Source organism: Lepidochelys olivacea (genome assembly GCF_965140295.1).
Source record: "Lepidochelys olivacea isolate rLepOli2 genome assembly, chromosome: 14".
Taxonomy (NCBI): Eukaryota; Metazoa; Chordata; order Testudines; family Cheloniidae; genus Lepidochelys; species Lepidochelys olivacea.
Window position 1 is genome coordinate 12,807,510 of NC_140424.1, and position 25,781 is coordinate 12,833,290.

At 40.4% G+C, this 25,781-nt stretch overlaps 2 protein-coding genes and 1 long non-coding RNA gene across 5 annotated transcripts in view; 2 read left to right on the plus strand and 1 right to left on the minus strand.

Annotated features, from left to right (window-relative positions):
• Positions 1-5,724: 5,724 nt before the first annotated feature.
• LOC311531319 (nucleoside diphosphate kinase A-like) lies at positions 5,725-9,873 on the minus strand. Its single transcript, XM_084648585.1, is given in 7 exon segments — positions 5,725-6,289; positions 7,044-7,156; positions 7,866-7,967; positions 8,509-8,641; positions 9,528-9,553; positions 9,556-9,729; positions 9,731-9,873. Coding segments are annotated over 7 exon segments (798 nt in total). The 5' UTR covers positions 9,869-9,873; the 3' UTR covers positions 5,725-6,177.
• On the plus strand, positions 9,751-14,352 carry LOC311531320. Its single transcript, XR_014714191.1, has 3 exons — positions 9,751-9,886; positions 12,449-12,671; positions 13,052-14,352. It is a non-coding gene; the product is annotated as an uncharacterized lncRNA (long non-coding RNA).
• A 2,434-nt stretch (positions 14,353-16,786) lies between these two features.
• SPAG9 (sperm associated antigen 9) overlaps positions 16,787-25,781 on the plus strand; it is a 105,694-nt gene continuing 96,699 nt past the window's right edge. For all 3 annotated transcript variants that reach the window (XM_084647198.1, XM_084647200.1, XM_084647199.1), the window contains exon 1: positions 16,787-17,231. In XM_084647198.1, the coding sequence (XP_084503324.1) occupies positions 16,926-17,231 (306 nt within the window). In that variant the 5' untranslated portion in view covers positions 16,787-16,925. The remainder of the gene's footprint in view (positions 17,232-25,781) is intronic.

Consider the following 25,781-nt stretch of genomic DNA (forward strand, 5'->3'; position numbering starts at 1 on the left):
TCCTCACCCATAACTATTTCACATTTGGGGACAATGTATACCTTCAAATCAGTAGCACTGCTATGGGTACCCGCATGGCCCCACAGTATGCCAACATTTTTATGGCTGACTTAGAACAACGCTTCCTCAGCTCTCGTCCCCTAATGCCCCTACTCTACTTGCACTACATTGATGACATCTTCATCATCTGGACCCATGGAAAAGAAGCCTTTGAGGAATTCTACCATGATTTCAACAATTTCCATCCCACCATCAACCTCAGCCTGGACCAGTCCACACAAGAGATCCACTTCCTGGACACTACGGTGCTAATAAGCGATGGTCACATCAATACCACTCTATACTGGAAACCTACTGACTGCTATGCTTACCTACATGTCTTCAGCTTCCATCCAGACCATGCCACACGATCCATTGTCTACAGCCAAGCTCTGCGATACAACCACATTTGCTCCAACCCCTCAGACAGAGACAAACACCTACAAGATCTCTATCAAGCATTCTTACAACTACAGTCCCCACCTGCTGAAGTGAAGAAACAGATTGACAGAGCCAGAAGATGTGCTCGAAATTACATCATCCACAAAGAGGTAATGTCAAGTGCCCGGAGGCCAGGGGTAGGACTGGTCCAGATTCTTTTGTTGTCACGTAGGAGAATGAAGCTGTGGTTGCAGTTTAAAAGTAAGAATAGTGAAAAGTATAAGAACTAGGACTAGAACTCAGCAGGTCCTACCTCGTACAGCTGTGATTAGACCAATAGACCTAGCAGTCGGTTGCAGTTTATTAATTACTGTTATTCTTGCTGGGCTCTGTACAGATAGTGTAGAATAAGTATAAAATTAAAGAATTAAAGTAAGTTAAGTTTGGTTAAGGAGCAATGTATGTGTTGTAAAGTCAAGAAAGGCCCTAACTAGCCAGTAGAAGGAAAGCCTTGAAAATAAGTGATAAGGTTAGAAGGAATAAAGTAGGGAAGATGTCTGGTTCAAAGAATAACTAATGAGAGAAGCGGAAGTTTCTAAAAAGAAGGCCCCTGACATTCAGCGGGTAACTGCTTAAATTGAGCCACCATGGCCCTTCCCCAACCCACACTCTGGGTGTTAAAGCCAGAGGCAATGGGAAAACTGGTGACTAGCAAGAAGACAGGAAGGAAAGGCCGTGGGAAGAAAATAGGTAAATTCTTAAAAGTTCATTTTTAATAACTGCCTGACCACTTTGGAGCTGACCAATATAGGTCTAAGCATCTCTGGGTTTAGCCAGTTTGTAAGTATCTTGATCAAATGTTTATAAATGTTTTGTTTCTCTGTGGCTGTAGTAAATTGCTTATTGTTTAGGCCTTTTTAGGCATGTTTAGAGCAATTGTATAATTTGGCCTTTGCATTTAATAAAGGAATTTATAGTTAAATTAGTGTTTTGTGGTTTCCCTCATTAATATTAATAATTTCAAATATTTTTAATAATTACAACACATAGAAAACACAGTTTCTACCCCTAGATTTACTCTAACCAATTACAGTTGTAATACTGCATAAACTTACAGTATTTAATCAGTTTATATTTAGTTGCTTTCAAGATTAATCCAGATTTCTATCTAATCTAAATATGTGATTAATCCAGTTACTAAATTATGAATTTGGAACTGCTGATTCAGTCACCTCAGATGTGGAAAGTATTGCATTGCTCCAGAAGAACCTGGTCTTCACTGATCTCCCTTTCTCGTTCATTTCTGTCTATAGACACTGGAAGGCAATTCAAAACCCTTTGACAACCTTCTCTTCTCTGGATGTATCCGATCTCTCCTTGAATTCTCAACTAAATTCTGGGAACCCTTCCTGTCTCAGTTTACCTGTATAATCTGAGCATTTGTATCCCTCCACAGAGATTACCGTATTCTATAATATGCATATTTCTGTGTCTTAATATAGTACATTGAGCTACATTGGCATAGATTACATAGTTTAGGAGTGTGGTCTAGTGAGGATCAAGACTCCATGGTTTCCTTCATCATTTGCCTCTGATTTACTGTGTGACTTTGTGCAAGTCACTTCTCTCTGCCTCATTTTCCTCATTGATAAAATGGAGATAAGGATACGTTCCCACATTTTGAAAATTGCTTTGAGATCTTTGAATGAAAAGTGCTGTTAAGTAGAGTGTTGTTTGATTATTTATTTATTTGTTGTTTGTAAAGCACTCTGAAGTCATATGATGCATACAAAGTGCAAAACATTTTATTACTCATTATTCACCCATTTGTTTTGCAGTGTCTGCTGATTTGTTTTCCCTGTTGTGCTCCTTTACAAATTTGAATAGCAAATTGGCTTATCTTGGTTTTTCTGTCTCTTCATTTTCCTTTTTTATTCACATTGTGGCATCAGTGTAACACTATTTTTCTTTTACATTTATTTTGAGTACACAATCACTTGTTATGGCCGTAAGGAAGATAATAGGAAAGTCTTTGCTGAATTTAAAGAAATATCCACTCTGATTTCACTAAATGTTATTGCAGACTTCTGTTGATCTTGCTGCTTAAGTTGATAAGGAAAAACTATATCAAATATAAGAGTACAAGGAGTTAAATCTTGAGCAAAGCAGATATGCAGGCAGAGTGCTGTGTTTGGGGCTGTTCTTTATGCGCCTGAGTCAACTCCTATTCAAGTTAATAGAAATACTCTCTCACTGGGGTAGGGGAGGCAATGGACTGGGTCCTGTTTGAGCATGTCATGTTTTAGAGATGGACCTGAGCTGCAAAGTTTGGATCCAAACCTGGAACTGAACTTTTCAAAAATATTTGGATGTGGGATTTTGGTTTAACTCATTATTAAGATAAGGACTAATCTGAAAGTTTGGATATGATCTCTTCCCCCTACCAAAAAACAATTATTTTGGGAGCATCGTGGGTTCAGGGAGGTGGTTCAAGACCCACTTAACTTTGTCTTTCTGATATTGTTCATCCTGGTAAATAAATTATGGATTATTTACAATTATACATTTTGTTAAATATGACACTGAATTTCCCATCTTCCATGGAAATTTCTGAATGGAATTTGTCCTTTTTGAACAAAATTATGTTTGACCTACACCCTAATGATAAAATACAAATCTTGATCTGAAAATGCAATTTAACTATTTGTTTCTAGTTAATTTTTTAGTGTAATAATGCACCAGAAACATCAAAAAAGTTTGTTGGTTTGCAGGTGCACGAGCTAGTCTCAGTTTAATATGATGCGTAAATGACAAGGTAGCCATTAATCACTACTAGCAACACTCAGTTCCTTCAGGATTACCTCTTTAATAAGTATTTCACATACACTTCAGTGATTACCACAATGATTTTGTCTCCTAATCTGGTGGACGTACAACAGGGTTTGAAATGAGTTTCCTCTAGATCACATAATTGGATTACTTCTAAACATGAACCACAATTAATGGTACAAAGAACCTCAACCATAGTCACAGACAGATTTGGAAATGGATATTAACTTAGATAGTATTAAGGTAAAAGTGGTGAGAAGTGTTAGCTGTCAGGAAGAGTGTAAGGTACGTGTGGCAATATCTTTTATTGAGACCAACTTCTGTTGGTGAAAGAGACAAGCTTTTGAGACACACAGAGCTCTTCTTCAGGGCTGGGAGAAGGTACTCTTAGGGTACATCTACACAGCAATAAAAGACCCACAGCAAGTGACGGCATGGCTGGCTTGGGTCAGCTGTCTTAGACTTGCGAGGCTTGGGATACTTGAATAAAAATTGCGTAAAAATCCCTGGCCTAAGTTTATCTATTTAAACAGAAAGGACAAAGTGTTTGTTAAGCCATTTTTAGAAAATGAGTCTTTTACATAGTCTCATATCCACTGTGCTTAGTGAAGATGACTATGCCCATGATCATGAAGAGATTAGTAGGTAACAAAGGAAAGAAACAAGATGTGATGCTTTTCACATTTTTTTAACATTGTACATGCTATCGTGAGCGAAAGAAACAGTAATGTGAACTGAAAGATGTAGCTAACAGATCACGAAATGGTCCATCTAATACATTCACCATTAATACATTCAGTTGATTTTCGCAATGATTTTCCAAATATACAGATGTAGCCAAATTACAAAGAACTGCTTCTCCGTTGCAGTATGTGCAGCATATTTAATTCAGCCACTTCTTCCTATTGGTCATTTATGATAATGCACTAGCAAATTGGAGCAAGGCTCTACTTTCTTCTGGTTCCTCCCAGTGAAAATAACCATTTATCTCTTCCTCCTCAAAACTAGGAGACAGACTCTCCCACTACCCTTCCCTCTGGCACCCCACAGCCACAGACTCTGGAAGAGTACAGTTTTGGAGATAAGGCTATAGCAAGACTACTACTCATTCCTCTGAGTTTTTTCCAACACTCACTTTACTGCTATCAAATATTTTAAAAGGCAGATCTAAATAGCGTGATGTAGAAGCATCTATTACAGTCAAAGGAGCATTCTGAACAGAGACTGTGCTGAAGTACATTGGTCCACTTTTTAAAGAAAAATTAAGTTTTTTTTCTAAAAATACTGATTTTCTGAATAGATTTAAATTGCCAGCGTCATTTTAAAAAATGGGTTTAATGCTTTCATCATGCTTGGGTATTGGACATGAAATTCTACTAAATTTCTATTGCTTAATCAAAGGCAAATGTTTATGTGCAGGTTTTGTTTTAGGAATGAGTGATATCAACAAGTTAGTAGCAAAACACAAGAGGAAATTTTGTTTCTAATGATGATTTGCAATGTTAGGGTGTTCAGATAATTATTGTTGTGTTGTGTTTTGCTTTTTAACTAACATCCTATTACAACTGAATAAATATGCTACTCATTTATTGCTGTATCCACTATTCAGCCAAATACCACTTCTGGCTCCTGAGCTGAATACAACAGTTGGACATTGAATACAGCCATAGCAACTCTGCAGGACGCTGAAAGGTTTGTGGCTAGAACTAAACTGCACTACTGGGACCTGTTTAATATTACAGAAAAACTGTCATATGAATAAGTTTAAATACAATGGGTAAAGTTTTAAAAAGCACGTTGACTACTACTGAAACTTAGGCTCCTGAGTTCCAAAGTCACTTTTGAAAAAGCTTATCCAAGCACAGTTTACTTTGCCATTCAAACAATTAAGGAAAGAATATATCTGAGCTGTCGTCAGTTGTTTGCACAGAGATATAATGCAATGCTGATATGCTTACTAATGTCAAACAGAATGCTACACTGAAGTGACAAGAGGTAAAGCTTACTGAGCAGCCCTTGCACATTAATCTTCTTTTCTCATAAAAGGCCATTTTAAAAAGCTGCCGTGCTAATCCTGCCTTAAAATGCTACATAAATGACTGATCCTAAGGTGGAAAACAATGAGTTTAAAGTAGCAATCTAGTTAAAACCCTTATTTTCAAAGTGAAGCTGTTGCCTATGTATAACTGCACTGCTTTTCTGGAGAGAAAAAAAATTGAATTTTTCCCATAGCTGTTTATCACAGTTTTTTAAATTACTTTTTGCTAACCTTACTTCTATATCATTCTTTAATTCCTGTATTTTAAGGATATTATGGATCTATTTACAGAGTTACTATATACCAAGTTATCCTCTGGGGGTTACAGGGCATTTCATGAAAGTTTATGCTTTGTGTTTAGTCGTTAATTAAAGATCCTTTCCCCTATTGTAATCCTCTTCTCTTGTCTACACACAGAGAGTTAGAAAGCTTCCCAATTAATAATTCAATAGCTTTTTAATTAGAGCAACAGTTGTTAACACTGGTTACATGTAATATTCACAACACAGATTAGAGAGAGAGAGATTTCCACCAGTTTATACAGAAGTGCCTTGAAATAACTAAAGAATAATGGCAATAGGAACTGTTTCTGGATTCCTAATCATTGGAATGAGTGGATGTTAAAAGTCACAGACCAGATTTTACTCTTAGGGCTTGTCTACACTGGCACTTTGCAGCACTGCAACTTTCTCACTCAGGGGTGTGAAAAAACACCCCCCTGAGCGCAGCAAGTTTCAGTGCTGTAAAGCACCACTGTAGACTGCCCCAGAGCTGGTAGCTACGCCTCTTGTGGAAGTATTTTTTTTTTTTTAGAGTGCTGGGAGCTCTCTCCCAGCGCCCTGCCCCGACTACACTGGCCACATTAAAGCGCTGCCACAGCAGACTAGCCCTTAAATCCACTGATGAGCACAGCTTGTGTATTCAACCAACTCCTCAGGAGTGAACCACAGGTTGATCTCTGTCTCAGCACTTCCTGCAGAATCACTGCCATGAATGATGTTCCTAAGAGAAGATAAAGGAAGGTCATTAATAATTATAGAATTAAAAGCACAAGAATTTGCTTTTTAGAAAAACCTCTCTGGTTACTATGACTACAAGTATTAATAAAATGTACACGTAAATATGCAACAGAAGCTTCTTCTCTCATCAGTTTTGATCATGGGGGAAGGAGAAGGAAAGCCACGTCTCCATTTACATCCTTTGACTCCAGTCCTACATTGTCTAGTGGACCCCTGCATCTGGATGAAGTTAATGGAGGTCTTTCCATGTATAATCAGTTTGTAGAATCAGGGCCTGAATGTCCTTACAGGTTTTTCAGCAGTTAGCAAGTTTTTGGTACCAACTGTTATTTCCTAACATTCATTCTAATTTAACATTAAAAAATACATGTTGTTACAAAATGGCATATTCTTGTTTACCAGGACAGTCTTATAGAAAGGGACCAGGAGGCAAGTCATCATGCAGAGAGCTTATTAGTTTTCATAAAATCAGTAGGATTGTGTCAGTACTCAAATGGGAGACCTCCAAGAAAAAATGGAGGTTCTGTAGAAAGTATTTCAGACCTTGTCTATATGTCCTTACTATAAGGTTGATCAAATTCCAACATTTACATTCTGCTGCTTGAATTCTTCCAACAGTTTCAACTGGATATAGTGTTCACATTACCAAACTTCATCATAAATCAATTAACTAAGTAGGTCAGTATGCGTATGATTAAAAACTGCTTTAGTTTTGATAAGACAGTTTCAGAACATACCTGCCAACTTGAACACAGAAGTCACCACGTATGGTGCCAGGTTTGGAATCTGCTGGGTTAGTTTCCCCCAGCATTACTCTGCCAGTCTTAATCACATTAAGACCTTCCCACACCTTAAAAATAAAATCCATTAAGATTACGGAATCCAAACTGTAACTAACACAGTAAGAGTTGGCAATGTTATCCAAACTTGATCCCATCATGGTACAGTTGCTAAGTCCCCTTTTTCAAAGAATCTATGGGCAAGGCATAGAAGGATTAGAGTGAAACTGTCTCCGACAAGCTGTGGTCATTCACTGACTGTTAGCCAAAGCGAGAGGGTACTGAATAGCTTTAAGTGTAACAAACAGGTAAGCAATCCATTACAGAATTTCCTAAACACATAAAGCTTCATAGGGATCTCAAATACTTTAGAGGTATACACTCTCTTTTCCAAAAAAAAAAAAAAGTCACACTTGTAGGTTACAATCAACATCTAACACATATCATTACTTGAAAGATTAAATGTTTCACTGTTCTTTTTTCCAGTTTGCTTATTTTGTGTATTTGACAGCACTTTGTGCAGTCAGTTTCCCGTTGTTTACATCCCAGCACATTGCAAAGGGGAAAAGAGAGGGTTTTTTTAAAAAAGAAAGATTTACTTGTAAAACCACAAATTAAAGGGAAACATGTTGTACCTGTAACTACATTTAATCAATTTTTTAAGTATTTAATTTCAAGTTCTTAGTGTCATTTTCAATATGTAACACAAATGAAGTTATGAACAAAAGATACATCAACTGCTTAGTTCTTCTTAAGCAGGTTTTATTTTTAAAAGCTTACCATAGCTACAACAGGTCCAGAGTGCATATATTTAACCAAACCAGCGTAGAATGGCCGATCTTCCAGATCAATGTAGTGTTCTTTCAGAAGGTCTTCAGAGGCCTGCACACACACAAAAAGAGCAGTTTACTGTAAGAACTTAAGAGTATCTTTAAATCACAAGAGATTAACCACAGAGCACTATTAATCCTTAAACAGACATGCTCTTTAAAAATAAGTGATTACAGCAACTGGCTAGATGTGTTGCTTGGTTTATATGAATTTAAAATTATTTCAGTACACAGTTTAACTCAGCAAGATTGTTTCATCAATATCTAACTACTTTTGAGAAGAAACCTCTTTTTGCTGTAGATAATCCCTAGATGCCTATTAAGTGTAAGTGGCATCTATAAGAATATTCCCTTTGGACTAAGGACATCAGTTTACTAAAATTAGGTTGCTCAAACTGTCAAAAGCATTTAGCTACAGCTGGATGCTGGAAAGTCTCCAAAAATATCCAGCCACAAAATTTGACATTTGATATTTCTGCTAAGATTTCATTTTAAAAAATTACAAAAGATTTTTCACCGAGTGGAGTACACTAGCCTGCTATAAGATCTCATTTCAAACATAAAGGAGAAATATAGAAATGAAGGAAACTCACTTGCATGAATTTCATGGCCACCAGTTTGAAACCCTTCTGTTCAAATCTCTTGATGATTTCTCCCACTAGTCCCCGCTGGACTCCATCAGGCTTGATGGCAATGAAAGTGCGCTCACAAATAGATGCCATCATCCTACAAGAGGAGAAAAAGGGACTCCGTATTCCAGGACCAGAAGGCAAATGCAGCCACAACAGAAATCTAGAAGGGGTACCCACAATCTTCCACAACCTTATTGTGCTTATGTGCACTGAACTAGTAAGTCAAAGAATATCCAAAAAGTGCTACAAAAATAAATGTAACATAGTAGCCCTATAAATATTGAGGAGAGCAATTAGTCCATACCAAGAATGAAAAGATTTTATATTAAGCGATAAATACAGATTGTATTGCAGGTCGGTGTATTCCAACGTGCACACTGATAGGATGCTACCTTCAATTTAAGACAAAACAGGCTAACCTAAGAGCAGGTGTATCACTTTGATCTATAGTTATCTACAGCCAGTCAGTGTTGTAATGAAGTATGCTAAGAATGTGCGTGGTGAATGGAAGGAACGAAAGTCATACTGGAGTAGCCGATGTGTCATTTTTAGAGGCACAAGCTGACTTCTACAGTAGCTACACAGTCACTGTAGTTTACAATAGTCAACATTTTAAAAACCAAAATTAAGCATTTTTCAGACATTAAAAACTAATCTCTAAGAATAGACACATTAAAAGTATGGTGCTTTCTGTAAGTATACCACAGACTGAACCATCTGAGAAACAACAAGCTAGTTATTCCAGAGCAGTTGTGAACGAGCTAAGAGGGCTTCAAATTAAAAAAAAAGCAATTCAACACCTAATAATAATGCTCCCGCTGCCAGTAGCCCTGGACGGACGGCAGCCCTCAGACCAACAGGCAGACATCTAATTACAACTCCCGTCCCCTGCTATTGACCCTGCTTGCGTCACTTGGATCATTCATAACCGCAGCTGCCCTGGACCCATGCAGCCCCCTCTGCGCGCCCCTCTCCCATGCCCCTTCAACCATCCCTCGCAGCGCGCGCGCCCCCTCTCACCCGCCTTCCTGCAGTCCCGGCCCCTGCGGCGAGTCGCGTGGTAGCTGCCGTAACGCCGCCGCCGCCCCCAGCCTCGCGACCACCCAGCTCTAGACACGCCCCCCGCTGCCCCAGCGCCGAGCGGGCCGGAGCCGGCCTGGCAGCCGCGAGGGACCCGTGTTCCTCCCCACACCCCCACGGGGACGCTTGTCCCGGGGCGCGGATACGCCATCGGGGGCGGGGGCGGGGGGCTGAGGCGACGCTCTGGCCCGACACGGGGGGACGCAAGATTAAGGAGGGAGCAGAGCAACTCCCGGCCCATCGAGTCCTAACTGCGCCGGCAAGTGGGCGGCGCTCTTGCTGCGCATCTCCAGCTCTATGGCAGGGGGGAGCGGGACGGGGAAGGGAGGCCGGCGGGGCTGGGGGCTCTGCCCGCCGCGCGGCCAGGGGCGGCTCCGGGCGCTTTCCCGGCAGGGGCCGCAGGGCAGCCCCAGGCATTCCCAGCACGGGAGACACGGGTCGGGCTGTAAACGTGTAGCCCTGGGTACGGTTTCCAAGGAGACTTCGCCCCTGTAAGCGAGCGCAGTGGGTGCAAAGCGGGTGCGGTCACCGCCCTAGGGTGATCTCAGAGGTCCGGATTTTATAGGGACAGTCCCAAATGGGGCTTTTTCTTATAGAGGCGCCTGTTGCTCCCCATCCCCGTCCCGATTTTTCACACTTCTTGTCTAGTCAGCCTAGACCGCCCTGTGCTCCGCCAGTCATACACACGCAGTTTTGTGTCTACAGGGGGAAGTGTTACAGATTATAGACAGGTTTCAGAGTAACAGCCCTGTTAGTCTGTATTCGCAAAAAGAAAAGGAGTACTTGTGGCACCTTAGAGACTAACCAATTTATTTGAGCGTGAGCTTTCGTGAGCTACAGCTCACTTCATCGGATGCATACTGTGGAAACTGCAGCAGACTTTATATACACACAGAGAATATGAAACAATACCTCCTCCCACCCCACTGTCCTGCTGGTAATAGCTTATCTAAAGTGATCATCAAGTTGGGCCATTTCCAGCACAAATACTGGTGTAGTGACCCCCCGCCACTCCCATGTGAGCGCTCCTACTCCAGAGCAAGGGTGTCCTTTCCACTCCCTTTATGTCACTTTGGCAGCATTAAAACAACAGCAAAAAGCCACAATGAAAGTGTCCTGCCTATCCTAAATTCTCAATTACTGAGGGACAATCTTCACTCGTTGATATATTTTGCTTTTTGCCACCAACTCGCTGTATAACTTTTTCATGAGTAATGTACCTGAATGCATGGATGCTAAATATCTGAACTGAATTCTTAAATTCATTCACCTAAATTTGGGTTCTTGCTGATTATGCACTATATGTATCTTATGACTTTAAAAACAAACTTTGTAGTTGTGGATAATCTAAGTAGTATACCCAGATGTACAGACACTCTTTTCTTAACCTATATATTATATAATTTTTTTAACATTAGCTTTAATAAAATGTATAAATGTGGAGAAAATGGTAGGACACAGATATCACAGCCCTGCCAACACATGCCTGGACATGCCTATGTGACAATTGGGTTGTGGGGGGGGCTCCCCCCAGTTAATTAGAATTAGTATATAGGAAATCTGAACAGCAAATCCTAAATATACACGCTCCCTTTTTCACAGTCTTCTGCCCTAATTTTTTAACTTCAAGGGTCCACAGTGCTTTGGCCAAGCCATTGTTGTGCCATTCTAGGAAGCAGGCGGAGACCATCCCACCTCATTACATTCTTTAGCTTTCTACCTATCTCCAAATCCAGTTCAAAATAGGTTTTCAAGTTTCTTTGCATTTCCAGCAACTAGCACCCCTGACCTCATAGCCATTCTGTCTTCTCCATCCCAAGCCTCCTCTTCATGATTCTGACATGAAAGGGATTAACTTTTTCTTCATTGTTGCCCCACCTGTCTTTATATCTCTTCCCCTTCTTTTTAAGCTCACATCATAACATTTTTCTTTAGTCCATTAATGATGCCACATTAAGCATTTCTGTGATTCTGTGCACGCTATTAAGTATACAAATATAGAGCATAACAATTTTCATGGTAGTAGCTCCCAATGTTGGAATAATCATAGAATCATAGGCCTGGAAGGGACCTCGAGAGGTCATCTCATCCAGTTCCCTTCATTCATGACAGGACTAAGTATTATCTAGACCATCCTGCACAGCTGTTTGTCTAACTTTCTCTTAAAAATCTCCAGTGACTGAGATTCCACAACTTCCCTAGTCAATTTATTCCAGTGTTTACCCTGAGAGTTAGGAAGTTTCTCATAATGCCGAACCTAAACCGTCCTTGCTGCAATTTAAGCCCATTGCTTCTTGTCCTAACCTCAGAGATTAAAGGTAACAATTTTTCTCCCTCTTCCTTGTTACAACCTTTTATGTACTTGAAAACTGTTATCATGTCCCCACCCTCAGTTTTCTCCAGACTAAACAAACTCAGTTTTTTTAAATCTTCCCTGATAGGTCATGTTTCCTAGACCTTTAATAATTTTTGTTACTCTTTTCTGGACTTTCTCCAGTTTGTCCACAGTACTCCAGTTGGGGCCTAATCAGCATAGAGTAGAGTGGAAGAATTACTTCTTGTGTGTTGCTTACAACACTCCTGCTAATACATCAGGGAATGATGCTTGCTTTTTTTTTTTTTTTTTTTTTTTGCAACAGCGCTACACTGCTGACTCATAGTCAGTTTGTGACCTATATTTAGCTTGTTACCCCCAGATCCCTTTCTGCAGTACTCCTTGCTAGGCAGTCATTTCCAATTTTGTATGTGTGCAACTCATTGTTCCTTCCTAAGTGGAGTACTTTGCATTTGTCCTTATTGAATTTCATTCTGTTTATTTTAGAGCATTTCACCAGTTTGTCCAGATCGTTTTGAATTTTAATCCTATCCTCCAAAACACCTGTACTCCCTCCCATCTGGGCATTGTCTGCAAACTATGTATACACTCTATGCCATTATCTAAATTATCAATGAAGATATTGAACAGAACTGGACCCAGAATTGATCCCTTCTAGCTTGACTGTGAACCACTGAAAACTACTCTCTGGAAATGGTGAAATAAAGTGGTACGGTTCTGCACTTCTATCCCTTCATATTTAGGCCTTCCTCACTTGTATATTTATCTCTCATTTCACTTCATTCTTTTATATACTCCTTTTGTAACCTCCCTTCCCAATTACATAGTATTAGCTCCTGACCTCGTCCTGCTCTGATCCTTTCACTATCCTTTCTTAAAACCGTTTTATTTATACCTTGGCCTTTTACCTTTAATCCACTAATTGGATTTTTATTTTCCTGTGGATGCCCTTGATCCTTCTTTCATCTGACCTTTTAATCCGCATCTCGTTTCCTGATATATGCTCTCTTATTTCCTTTTACATAATATGTAAATCCAGTGAAGTATTTTTATGCCCACAACCTCTGATTTTCCACAATTTATTTGCAGTGGGGATGCCGGGAAAATTACCATCTCTAATATAAGCAGCGGCCAGTACGTCCCTCGGCCCGCGCCATTTCCAGCAGCTCCCATTGGCCTGGAGCAGCGAACCGCGGTCACTGGGAGCCGCGATCGGCCGAACCTGCGGACGTGGCAGGTAAACAAAGCAGCCCGGCCCACCAGGGGCTTTCCCTGCACAAGCGGCGGAACAAGTTTGGGAACCACTGACACCTAGAAATGGCTGATATTTTATGAGACAGGCCTGACCCAAAGACCTTGAAATGAACACCTTCCCTCAATTTTTTGGAGAATTCAGGTCTGGATCCTAAGTTTGTGACTCTGACCCCTACTTTACAGTGGTCTGAGCTAAAAACCTACATCTGTACAACTCTAAATATTGGGAAAGGTCCAGTCTGAGTACACACCTTGTAGCTTGGATCTACTTCTTGTCATAACTAGACCTACATCTATACAACCCCGCTGATCTGATGTATCTAAATACGCAGTGCAACACACAAGTCTTAAGTACAGTAATTGTTCAGGACCAGGCCAAATGAAAATACAGTATGAGCCTCCTTTGCTCTCCAGTGGAAATTAATGGACTAGCTATTAGTTAGATCTTCACTACCTGATTAGCTCTTGCATTTTTTGAAATAGCATTTTTTGCTAATTTGATAGACTTTGTAACCTTAGCAATATAAACAGTAATATTAGTTCAGGCAATACAGTTCATTATAGCATTAAAACTCAGAGAAAGCCAGTAGTTCATAGCAATCCACAGAAAATTTCTATGGTGGTATTCTCCAAAACAATCTTGAAATAGCTGATGAAAATTGTGGAATATGGAGTATCTAACACTTTTTCAAATCTAAGTTTCTCTTTTTCGGTTCTAATGTTAAAATAGTATAGAAATTAGCCCATATTATTCATATATGAATATAATATATCCAGATTGGAGCTCATCATTCCGTATTTTAGGGATCTTTCATTATAAACCATTTGTTATCAGCCAGTGTACATTTTTTTCCAAAAGTTTTTACCAGTATTGAAATGTATACCTAATATTAATTCCTTGAAATACTTCAGAAAACTACATGATGAGAGATGAGCAAAGTCCTTGAACTTAGCACTGGGCTGGGAACCACGAGCTACTGAATTCTAATTCCAGCTCTGTCACTGACTCAAAATGTGACCTTAAGCAATTCACTTAACCTCTTTGTGCCTCAACTTCTTCATATATAATTAGTGGATAATAATGTTTGCTTGCTTCTCCAGCATATTGTGAGGTTTCGCTCATTCATGTATTTATAATAAAGTATTATCACAATTAAAGAGCAATTGTTCAGCCTGCTTAATCCCAAAATCTGACCTGCCTTCAAATAGTTATAATCTGGAGATACATTTATTCCAGGTTTAAATTTTTTTTAAATCCACCAGTTGGCACCAAGAAATGAGGAAAAAATATCCTCAAAATTCCAAGAGCTTCTGCTAATGTAGGATTTTCATGGTATGGCGTTAGACTATATATCAGTGTTTCTCAACCTTTTTGATACCAGGGACCAGCTTGCTGCCTTCCTAAATTATATCAGGGAGATCTCATGGAGAGGCACCAGTCCACAGACCAATCATTGAGAAACACTAAACTAGATGACCCTTGGGGTCCCTTGTAATCCTAAAATTCTATGATTTAGACCAGGGGTTCTCAAACTGGGTGTCGGGACCCCTCAGAGGATCATGTGGTTATTACGTGGGGGGTCACGAGCTGTCAGTCTCCACCCAAACCCCGCTTTGCCTCCAGCATTTATAATGGTGTTAAATATAATAAAAAGAGTTTTTAATTTATAAGGGGGGGGTCGCACTCAGAGGCTTACTATGTGAAAGGGGTCACCAGTACAAAAGTTTGAGAACCACTGATTTAGACTGAAACAGTGTTAAGATCTACTGCTGCATAGCCAGCAGAGGGCCCTCAAAGTATAAACAATTAACACCATTGATGCTGGTGGGGCACATACTAGAAAGAAACATACAGATGATCTCGTCAGTCAAAACTCTTGAAGTCTCTGAGTTAGAGACTGTACAGTGAGTGGGATTGTGAGATTTTTTTCATCATCTAATAATTTGTGAAATATGCTAATAAAACATATTACAGAAAATGCATATTCACCTGGGCTCCACCAGCCAGGCTGCTGTGTTTCCTACAACTGTTTCAAGTGCTTTATGGAATCATAGGACTGGAAGGGACCTTGAGAGGTCTTCTAGTGTAGTACCCTGCACTCAAGTCAGGACTAAGTATTATCTAGACCATCCCTTACAGGTATTTGTCTACACCTGCGCTTAAAAATCTCCAATTATTAAGATTCCACAACCTCCGTAGGAAATTTATTCCAGTGCTTAATTACCCTGAGAGTTAAGAAGTTTTTCCTAATGCCCAAACTAAACTGCCCTTGCTGCAAACTAAGCCCGTTGCTTCTTGTCCTGTCCTCAGAGGTTAAAGGTAACAATTTCTCTCCCTCCTTCTTGTAACAACCTTTTATGTTCTTGAAAACTATTATCATGTTCCCCCCTCAATTTTTTTTTAATCCAGACTAAACAAACTCAGTTTTTTTTAATCTTCCCTGATAGGTCATGTTTCCTAGACCTTTAATCATTTTTGTTACTCTTTTCTGGACTTTCTCCAATTTGTCCACAGTACTCCAGCTGAGGCCTAATCAGTGTGGAGTAGAGTGGAAGAATTACTTGTTGTGTCTGGTTTACAACACTCCTGCTAGTACATCCCAGGAAAATGCTTGCTTTTTTTGCAACAGTGTAACACTGTTGACTCATATTTAGCTTGTGACCTCCAGATACCTTTCTGCAGTACTCCTTGCTAGGTAGTCACTTCCGATTTTGTATGTGTGCAACTGATTGTTCCATCCTAAATGGAGTACTTTGCATTTGTCCTTTTTGAAGTTCAGCCTATTTACTTCAGACCATTTATGCAGCATTCAGCAGTATAAATGCCTCAAGTTTCCTCAAGACTTGTTGATGTCATTTTTCTGGAATGTATTTTCTTGTTGACTGAGATGTTCAGGAAGCAGGAGCTGGCTACAGTGGAATACTGCCACATGTATTATCTCCCCATGCCTTGCCCCACCCATATGACACAAAGGCTGACTCAAGGCTCTTGGCCTGGATCCCCTACAAAACATCACAAGACTTAAGTGTGGACCCACCTATCCCTTCTCCCCGCCCCACTCTCTCCTTTCAGTGAGGTCAGACACCCTTCCCCACCCCTTAGCCCCCAAAAGGCTAAAGCCTCTGATACAGGTGCCTCTTCCCTTAGCGCAGCCTCCCCCTGCAGGTCACGTCATTCCTACCCTGACAGTCCCCTCCCCACATGCCCCTCACCTTTTCTCCCTCAGCCAACAGGCCCCGCCCACTCCGTTCCCGTCCTCATTAAGCCCCTCCCCCAGGCTGTCTCCCCAGCACCACTGGGCTGCTCCCCTCCCCTGCTAGGACCTTCCTCGCAGAGACCCTGCCCCTTGCCCCAGGGACCTCAGTCCCCCGCCCACACGCCTCCGGCGACTCCTCGCCCCTCCCCCCCCACGCAAGCCCCGCCTCACACGTTCTAGCGTGGCCCGCGCTTCCGCCCCTGTGCCGCGGTGAGTCCGGCGACGCAGGCGCGTCATTCCCCCTCCCCCTCCCCCGTACACCGCATGCGGCCCCGCCCTGTCCAGGTGACGCCGCTGCCCCGCGCCCCGCCCCGGCGCTGTGGGTGAGGTCAGTGCGGTGCGCCCGCGCCCTCGGCCAGGCCCCGCCGCAGAGTGGGGAGGAGGCGCTGAGAGCCGCCGCCCGGCCGGGGCCTGTCAGGGAAGGAGCCAGGCGGGCCGGCCGCACCGAGGCCATGGAGCTGGCGGACGGCGTGGTGTACCAGGAAGACCCGGGCGGCCCGGGCCCCGCCATGATGTCGGAGCGGGTGTCGGGGCTGGCGGGCTCCATCTACCGCGAGTTCGAGCGGCTGATCGGGCGCTACGACGAGGAGGTGGTGGCCGAGCTGATGCCGCTGGTGGTGGCGGTGCTGGAGAACCTGGACTCGGTGTGCGCGCACAGCCAGGAGGCCAGCGTGGAGCTGGAGCTGCTGCGGGACGACAACGAGCAGCTGCTCACCCAGTACGAGCGCGAGAAGGCGCTGCGCAAGCAGGCCGAGGAGGTGAGGGGGCCGCGGGGTCGGGGGCTGCTCACAGGGACGAGCTAGCGGCGGCGCTGGGCGAGGATGCGGGACTGGCCCGTGGCACAGCAGAGGGGGCCGGGCCGCCCTACTGGCTCGGCAGGACCTGGGAGGTGGGGCCGCTAGAGCAAGCCGAGGAGGGCGGGGGAGCCGGGCTCGGATGCTCCTGGGATACAGCAATATAAGGGTCGCGGTAGGGTGAGAGTAGGGGCCGGGCCGACGAGGTCCGGGGCCGGCTGTATGTTTCCTAAGCCTAGTTTCCTTTCCTGGGAGTGGGATGGAGGCTTCGAGCTCCTTCTCCCGGGACTCGCTTCCACCTCGTAGGGCGAAGTGCAGGGTGCTTTAACATCCTCTTCCCATGCTGGTGGGACGGTGGAGCTACCCCACTTCCCAGCGTGCCAGAGTATTAGGCTGTAGTAGGCTGGCTTCACCTGGTTCCCATACAAGGTAGGTCACACACAGACACCCAACTTTGTACCAACTCATCTGAGGTGTAGAGATGGCCATATCATGGCTAAACAAGTGGCTTATTTGTAGGGGTAAGGAAACAGATATTTCCCCCTTTCTTCAGACTGTACTGACGCATAGCATCCTGGTCAGAGGAATGTATTGTACATCATATTCCTTTTTTAGGAATAGACAATGCAGAGTTAGAAAATGGCAATACAGAGTTAATTACAGCAAGCTGTTTATCTCAGTGCACAGCTTCCACTCTTTTATGTGGCTCTTCTTTATTTGGGACTCTTAAAATAACTGACTAGAACAGTGCGAGAAGATTTTGTTTTTCTTTTATTCACATGGGTCAGACAGAAGAACAATACTATTTGCTAGAGTAGTCAAGGAACCAAACATTAAATGAATCAGTATCTCAAACTTCCCCACTGTGAATTTTCTAAAGTTAAGACGCTCAGTAGTTATTTTTATTGTCCTTCCTTATAAATATCTTGTGTGGGTGTGACTGAAAAATGATACATTATGTGGTGTGTAGAAATCGGCAGTGCTGTTCAGGCTGTAACTCCCTGGGCTGGTGGATGGAAGCTTTAGATGAGCAGCAGGTGGCTAGAGATAGTTCAGTAGCATAGTCCTTCAGTGATGATACCACATAATAAGCTCCACGGTTGGGTGTGTCAAGGTAGATCATCCAGTTTCTTATTTCAGAGAGTAAAAATTTGTAAAGCATCCCTTGTGTAAAAGTGTCAAACAATACTGTCCCGCACTGTTGCTTTAATTATTTCCTCCAACACGCTATCTCTCCAAAATTGGAGTGAAACCATTATCCTTAATTTAGCCAACTGCCATGTCCAGACATAGGCTTCTTCTCCTGCACTCATCTTCATGTTCTTTACTTTCTGTTGTTTTGAAAACTGAAAAGCATTGTTTCTGAAAGTAGTCTTTTTCCGTACTAGTGTTGTCTTCTTTTAACTTAGAAAGAGTTGTTTTACAAGCCTAGTAAAATTAACTCTGTAGTGCAATGCAAATAATTCTAAAATCATGTGAAAAAAGGTTAAGGTACAAATTGCTACAGGTCACACTTGAACAGGCAAGAAGACTACAAAACAAAGGATGTTTATTATAAAATTATAAAGAAATACAGTATGAATACACACATCTTTGCTCTAAAGACTTGCGTCTAGTTTTTGTCTAAACCAATAAAAAGAATATGATAAATTTCTATACCAGATTTGCAAAATTAATTGCTCATTAACTCCCAAGGGAATCAGTTTATTGATAGGTGATTGAATTTCACTTTATTATCAAGGTGAAAAGGAAGAGGGGGTATTTGACTTATTTTCATGGACTGGTAAAGTTTCATGACTATATTGCAAAGATGGTTCATACTAAGGTGAAATATGAAAAAAAGGGTCTCGGCAACATGGAACAGAAACTATAACAAAGCTCAGGAACAAAATGTGATGTTGTTCCAGCTCTTATGGACTTTTCAGAAGTGCGCACCTGTAGGTATATCTATGGCAGTATAGTAGTGTTCTATTTCTATAAGACAATTGAGGTGACCAATATAATGTAGACTAAAATAGTTACTCAATTACAGCAAAAGTCCTTATTGATAGTCGCTGAAACTGCAACTAACTTTAAGGCAATGTTTTCAAATGTGAACACACTGATTGTCCTTTCAACATGAAGGCACACCTGTAGTACTCACAGGCCATTTTCAATTACTCCATTAACATATGTATGATAAATTAAAAAATGCATGATACAGTCAAAGATGTATATGCATTTTCCAAATACAGTCATAGCACCCATTTTTTAATATTTGGTACTAATGCAAAGATGCTTCTACAAAAGGGTAACCAGCAGAAATAAAATGAGGGGGAAGGTACATGAGTTGCAGATTCATACTATTGCTTTCTTTTAAGGGGCAATTTTTTAACAAATGGTTGGCTTTGATAGTCCTTTGACTTATTTGGGTGAACTCTTCTGTTGCTTGATTGACCTAATGCTTACGATATTTTTCCATATTGTCTACTAAAAACCTGGTATTGCTTGGCTTCCCAACTTTTGACTATTCTGAATAATTCTCTCCCCCTTTCTCGCTATCATTATAGGAATTTTTTTCTTTGGCGTAGCTTGATGATGAATATTTATGTTGTTTCTTAACTCAGAACCTTTTTTGCTTCACTGTTCTTTAATCAGTAAGCTCCCATTTTTGTTGTATTTCTTCCTCATTAGCATTGTGTGACATGATGCAAGTTGTGATTGTGGGTTTCTTTTGGTAATGATCTCCAAAAATGAAAAGTTAAAATCTGCTTCTTTTAGCTATTCTTTGGGTGCCAGTCATTTCTTCAATGACTGATGCATGTGATCAGTTTTCATAATCAGTAAGAAGCTGCCTGCATAACTTTATTCATAAAAAGAAAAGGAGTACTTGTGGCACCTTAGAGACTAACCAATTTATTTGAGCATAAGCTTTCGTGAGCTACAGCTCACTTCATCGGATGCATCAAATAAATTGGTTAGTCTCTAAGGTGTCACAAGTACTCCTTTTCTTTTTGTGAATACAGACTAACACGCTGTTACTCTGAAACTTTATTCATGTGATGTTTGTTCAGTTTCCTGGTTTAAATGAAAATTGAGAAGATGGGATATCTGGATATTTTGCCAGTGTTTTGCATGTGACTGCTGTGTGACCATTTATATTTACAAAATGAGAATTAGGAAAATTTGTTAATAAAGGTTCCAGTATAGTCTAAGTAACAAGCAACAAAGAAATGAGGAAGAGGAAGAAAAGAACTTTTATGTTGCTGTGTCTTATAAATATACTTCTGATTGTAGTTCCTGGAGGAGCACACAGGTCTATGTTTCGCTATGGGGAGGTGGCAGAAAAGTTTTACGGGAGCTTTGAGTCACATAATTGCTTAATGTTACTCCTGGGCTTAAAAACAGCACAACAGCCACAAGCAGTTTCTTTCAGCAAAGAAACGTTTATCTGGGGTTTGGGTTTATAGACTTGCCCCATAACTTATTAAATTAACCTATTATTGAAACCTGACGTCTTTAATACATACATTTTTTTTTTGTAAGCATGAAAAGGAAATTAGTTTCCAGCTTCCCATTAAATGGGTTTAAGTATTGTAGACTAATTAGAAATAGTGAGGAAGACCATGGCTAAAGTTTTTCTGCTTAGGATTTCAGGTTAACAGTGTTAAATATTTAAAATTACTCTTATTCAGCAGTGAGCAAACTCAAATACTCTAACTTTTACAAGAGTAGAACTCTTATCCAGATTTGACATTTTGAATGTCACATACTTTCAATGTGTAGTTTTTGATCTATGGTAAGTAGTAATCAAGTGGATGGAGCATGAATCTGAGTGCCAGGAACTTATGGTCCACCCCTAGTTTTGCTGTTTATGTACTGAGGTGTTGGGCAAGTCACTTAAATACCTTCTTTATTTTGCAGTGTGCAAAATGGGAAATATAGCTGCCTTTCATGAGTGTTGTGAAGATTAATACCTAGAAAGTGCTTTGAAGAAGTATTAAGTGTTAGTGTAATTTAACTACTAAAACCAAGGAGTGGCTTTACATGGCATGTTGAATTGCTGTTATGTTCATCTAAATTTTGGGGAATGCTTGCTACAAATTGATATTTTGTAAAATGTCATTTGATAGAATTGTTGAAGTTGGTCCTCAACGTCAGTTCACTTCTAAAGGAATGTTACCTTGAAATCTAGTCACTTTTAAAAGTTAAAAGTAGTTTAAGCTGAGCTGCCTTGCCAATTTCTATGGCTTTGCAATAAATTCCCTATTTTTGAAAATGTTTTTTATTCCCACCGCTTTTGCTGTGTGGAAGATCTACATAAACAGGGAAAACTGACTACACAGGGAAATAGCAACTCGAACTCTGCATAGTGCTGTCGGATGCAAAAAGTAAACTTGAGAGAAATGTCTGTTTTTCTCTAATCTCCCAGTTACGTTCATGTTAGGTGTTACTTGTAACAATATGGGCAAAAATAGAAATAAGTTGGTACTGTCCCTTTGAATAACTTCACCTATTTTGAATATTCTTTTGTTTCGTAGGTGAATATTCTTTTGTTTTGGATAGAACATAATTCCCCTTGAATAGAACTTAGGTCCTTAGCATCTCTTTAGATTGTCCAGTGTAAATCTTTAAAATAGCAGTGGAATGAGCAAGAGAATTACCTTTAACTAGTTAAAAAACCAACCAAACAAGCAAGCAAAACCACAACAACCTTAATTTGAAAACTGGTGTGTTTTTTAGCTAAGTCCTGAGCAGCTCCAGAAGAAATTGTGTAAAAGGATGAAAAACTAAATCTATATTTGGTTTTATGTGCGGTGATGACATTAAAATGGAAATAAAAACAGCTGATTCAGAAGTAAAATTGTTGCTAATCTTTTGCACTCATGTGACACGTGACTTCAGGAAATTGTTAATTTGCTTCCATTTGACAATGCTGTTGCAGTTGTGTTTATACCTATTCTTGCCCATTTTCTTTTGCTTACTTTAATGTGGTGCGGTAGAAGCAGTTACAAAAGTGCAAGTTGTATGTTTCTGGTTTCCGGTCGTATTTTTACACCATATATTTCACTAGTGAATATTACTAAAACAAAGGGAAATAGTTAAACTGTTCACTCCTTCTTCCAGCAGTTCATCGGAATACTGGTATAAACTAATAAATTTAAATATGAACTCCCTTCATTAAAGCAGAGAACCACAAAACCATTTACTTGTCTTTCAGCATCAGCTGTTCTTGCTTCTCTTCGCATTTTGCTCCAAGCGCTGTCATATGAACAGCATTGAGTCCTATGATAGCCATGTAACAGCTTATATGAAGGCACTTTTCTTCAAGTTTATAGTATGAATAGAAAACAGTGCATTTAGGTAATTTGGCTTAATCAGAATTTCTTGCTGGTTGGTCTGTATTAAATTTCTTGCTGCATTGGTCTGTAGAAATAAAGTGCTTTCATAAAGTGTTATGAATTCTCTCTCTATTTCCCTTTATGGATAATCTAAAATTTGATGATAGATCATAAAAGTTAGATATAAACAATTGTGAACAAGCTATTTCAATGCAATATTTGTGGGGAATAGTCTCAAGAGTGACAATCAACTTTGACATGATATTTTTGAAAAGCTACTTGTTCACACAGGAGTCCTATATCAACGTCATCTTAATAGATCATCATGTGGACCACTTGTCTTCCCAACTTCTCATTAATCTTATTCATAATCGTATATCATCCCTGTTACAACTACAGCAATTGCTTGTGTGGATGAGTAATATTGGTAAAGAATAGGCCGCTCTTTGCGATTGGAAACAAGGAGTGCCATAAGACCTGCCAGCTCTTAGGTCCATAAGAATGAGCTCCCTGGGCCACCAGTGCTCCATGTGTGACAGCGTGAGGATTGATGATTTAAGTGAACTTGCAGTGAGGTCAAGGAGTCTGTCACCGAAAGGAGCCTCCATACGTATAAAGACCCCTGTTTCCTATTGTCATTAGATCAGAAATATAGAGAAAGCTCAGCTTTCTCCTATGCGAAGGAGAGTGCTTTTTTTGGTCTGTTTTCTGAGGTGGTATGCTTTCCCTACAGATGTAACTTCTGTGGTTTTTAAAGTCCACCCTTTTTTAGACCGTTGGATCAGTTCAAGTATAATCATTTGAACTGGAAAAGTACTTTTGAGTCGTTAGAACTTCACCTATCACTTTCATTTTTTTTGTCATCAACTTTAGAAGTCCATTACCTACAAAATATGCTGAGTGAATTTCACCCTGTGCAGAGGGTAAGCACAAGACCTATGCACTGCCAAAGACCTACAGGTCTTGTGCTCACTCTATGCATAGCTTTGAGTTTAGTTTCTTATGCATATTTCTGCATCTGATTTACTTCCTCATGCTGATCTCACTTCCACACATCACAGTCAGGAGATGGGGGGAAAAACATTTTCAGAAGATAAGACCGCACCCTTTCTGTAACCGTTTTAGCTTTCTGGCTTTAGGTTATTTTCTGTTATCTTCATTATTATATATGCTGAATACTAGAATATGTAACCACACATTGTATTAGTTACTATGAAATGAAGCTAGTAACTGGACTATTTTATTATTACTTTCCAGCCATCCCTGAAAGAATCAAAACAAGTTAGCTAGAACTTTAAGTGTTATGTACAGTGTAGCTACAATAAAGCATTGCTTGTTGGACACTTGTGATATTGGAACTACAACAACTTGGTTCATCACAGTACTCCCACAGTTTGCATATAATACCATTACTGTACTGTTATACTTAAATTACTCATGCATCCATTTGTGTGAACAATGAAGACTAACGTTACCTGAAACAACTGAACTAGAACTTTAACTTTCATTAAACACTTTTAGCTTGCGTGTCTTTAACTCCCAATTTAAAACTTTGCTATGCATGTTAAGACTGCTGTGTCATCGTCCCCCCCCCCCACTCAGTATTAAAGTTAATAAGAGTTGTATGTGAGAGTTGATTAAGCATAATGTACACTTGGCCATTTTTAATCATTGTATGAGGGAGACAACACAGATAGTGGATTACTTGGCCTAGCCGCCACATCTGTATGACAACATGGGATTTTAGCTGCTAGTAGAAATTAATTTTGCATAAATGCCTATATAGGAATTGGACTCAGATCATAAACTTTACTCCCAGGCTATTGAATAGTAATAACTATTAGATGGAAAGGTTAGTATTAAAAAATTGATTCCTGGATGTAATTCTAACTGGATGGCAGCAGTACTGCTGGCATTTGTTCCTTAACACACACTTCCTGTTTTTCCTCTTTCCCACTCCCACTTGTGTTCAGTCCCTCTTACAAAGGATTTTAGGATGCTCGGTAGCTGCGTGTGATCATACTTTGTGCTGGAAGGTAAGTATCTATGGTTAGGAAGGGCCAGAGTGGTTGTAGAGGACTAAGTTATCTTAAAAAGAAAAGGAGTACTTGTGGCACCTTAGAGACTAATAAATTTATTTGAGCATAAGCTTTCGTGAGCTACAGCTCACTTCATCGGATGCTCAAATAAATTTTAGTCTCTAAGGCGCCACAAGTACTCCTTTTCTTTTTGCGAACACAGACTAACACAGCTGCTACTCTAAAATAAGTTAACTTAGTCTGCTTGGCACTGCTCTAAAGTTTTTTCGATTACACCTTATTGGCCAAGTGATCAAGGGAAGTTAATTTGGACAGAATGCTCCAAAAATGAACACTGGAATGCTACATAAGGTAAATGGCATGCTGTGTGCTCACTATAAACTTAAACTGTAAATGTTATTCAAGTTCCCACGGTTTGCTTTCTACCTTCAGGAGTGGAAATCAGTCTGAGAATAGTTTATGGAAATGAAACTGTTCTATTTATGATCCTATAAAGCTATGGTCATGATCCTAGTTGTTACAACATGAGGACTAGTAGTCTGGCTGATGATTAAGATGTTGATAGTTGAATTACTCACCTTTCTTTATCAGGTCTTCAAGACTTGTTTCATGTTAGCTCTTCTATAGCCTATATAACAAATAGGTACTGTTTCCAATACTTCATATTTTACTCTTTGTAAGACAGGTTGGCTTATGAAGAATTTATTCTACTTAAGAGAATAGGATTAATTTTCTACACTTCATGTAAATCCAGAATGGGTGTTGACTCAGTATTGATCTGAAAGTGACACACAATACTTAATAGTTAGAGGGCAGTGCATTATCATGTTGTCAGAGCATTGTTGCTTGTTGTACTACAGTAGGAGCTGGGAAGGAAAAACTTACATTAGAAGTCCCGTGGAGCTCCTCACACTTCTTCCAGTATATGGACAGGACTGAACAGATTTAGAGGCAGGAAGGTGGTAAGGTTTACATCTTTAAAAGCAAAAAAGCCTCTTTGTTGGAGTAAGAAAAAAGTCTATAATTACATGTGTCATAAATATAAAGGGAAGGGTAAACCCCTTTGAAATCCCTCCTGGCCAGGGGAAAGCTCCTCTCACCTGTAAAGGGTTAAGAAGCTAAAGGTAACCTCGCTGGCACCTGACCAAAATGAC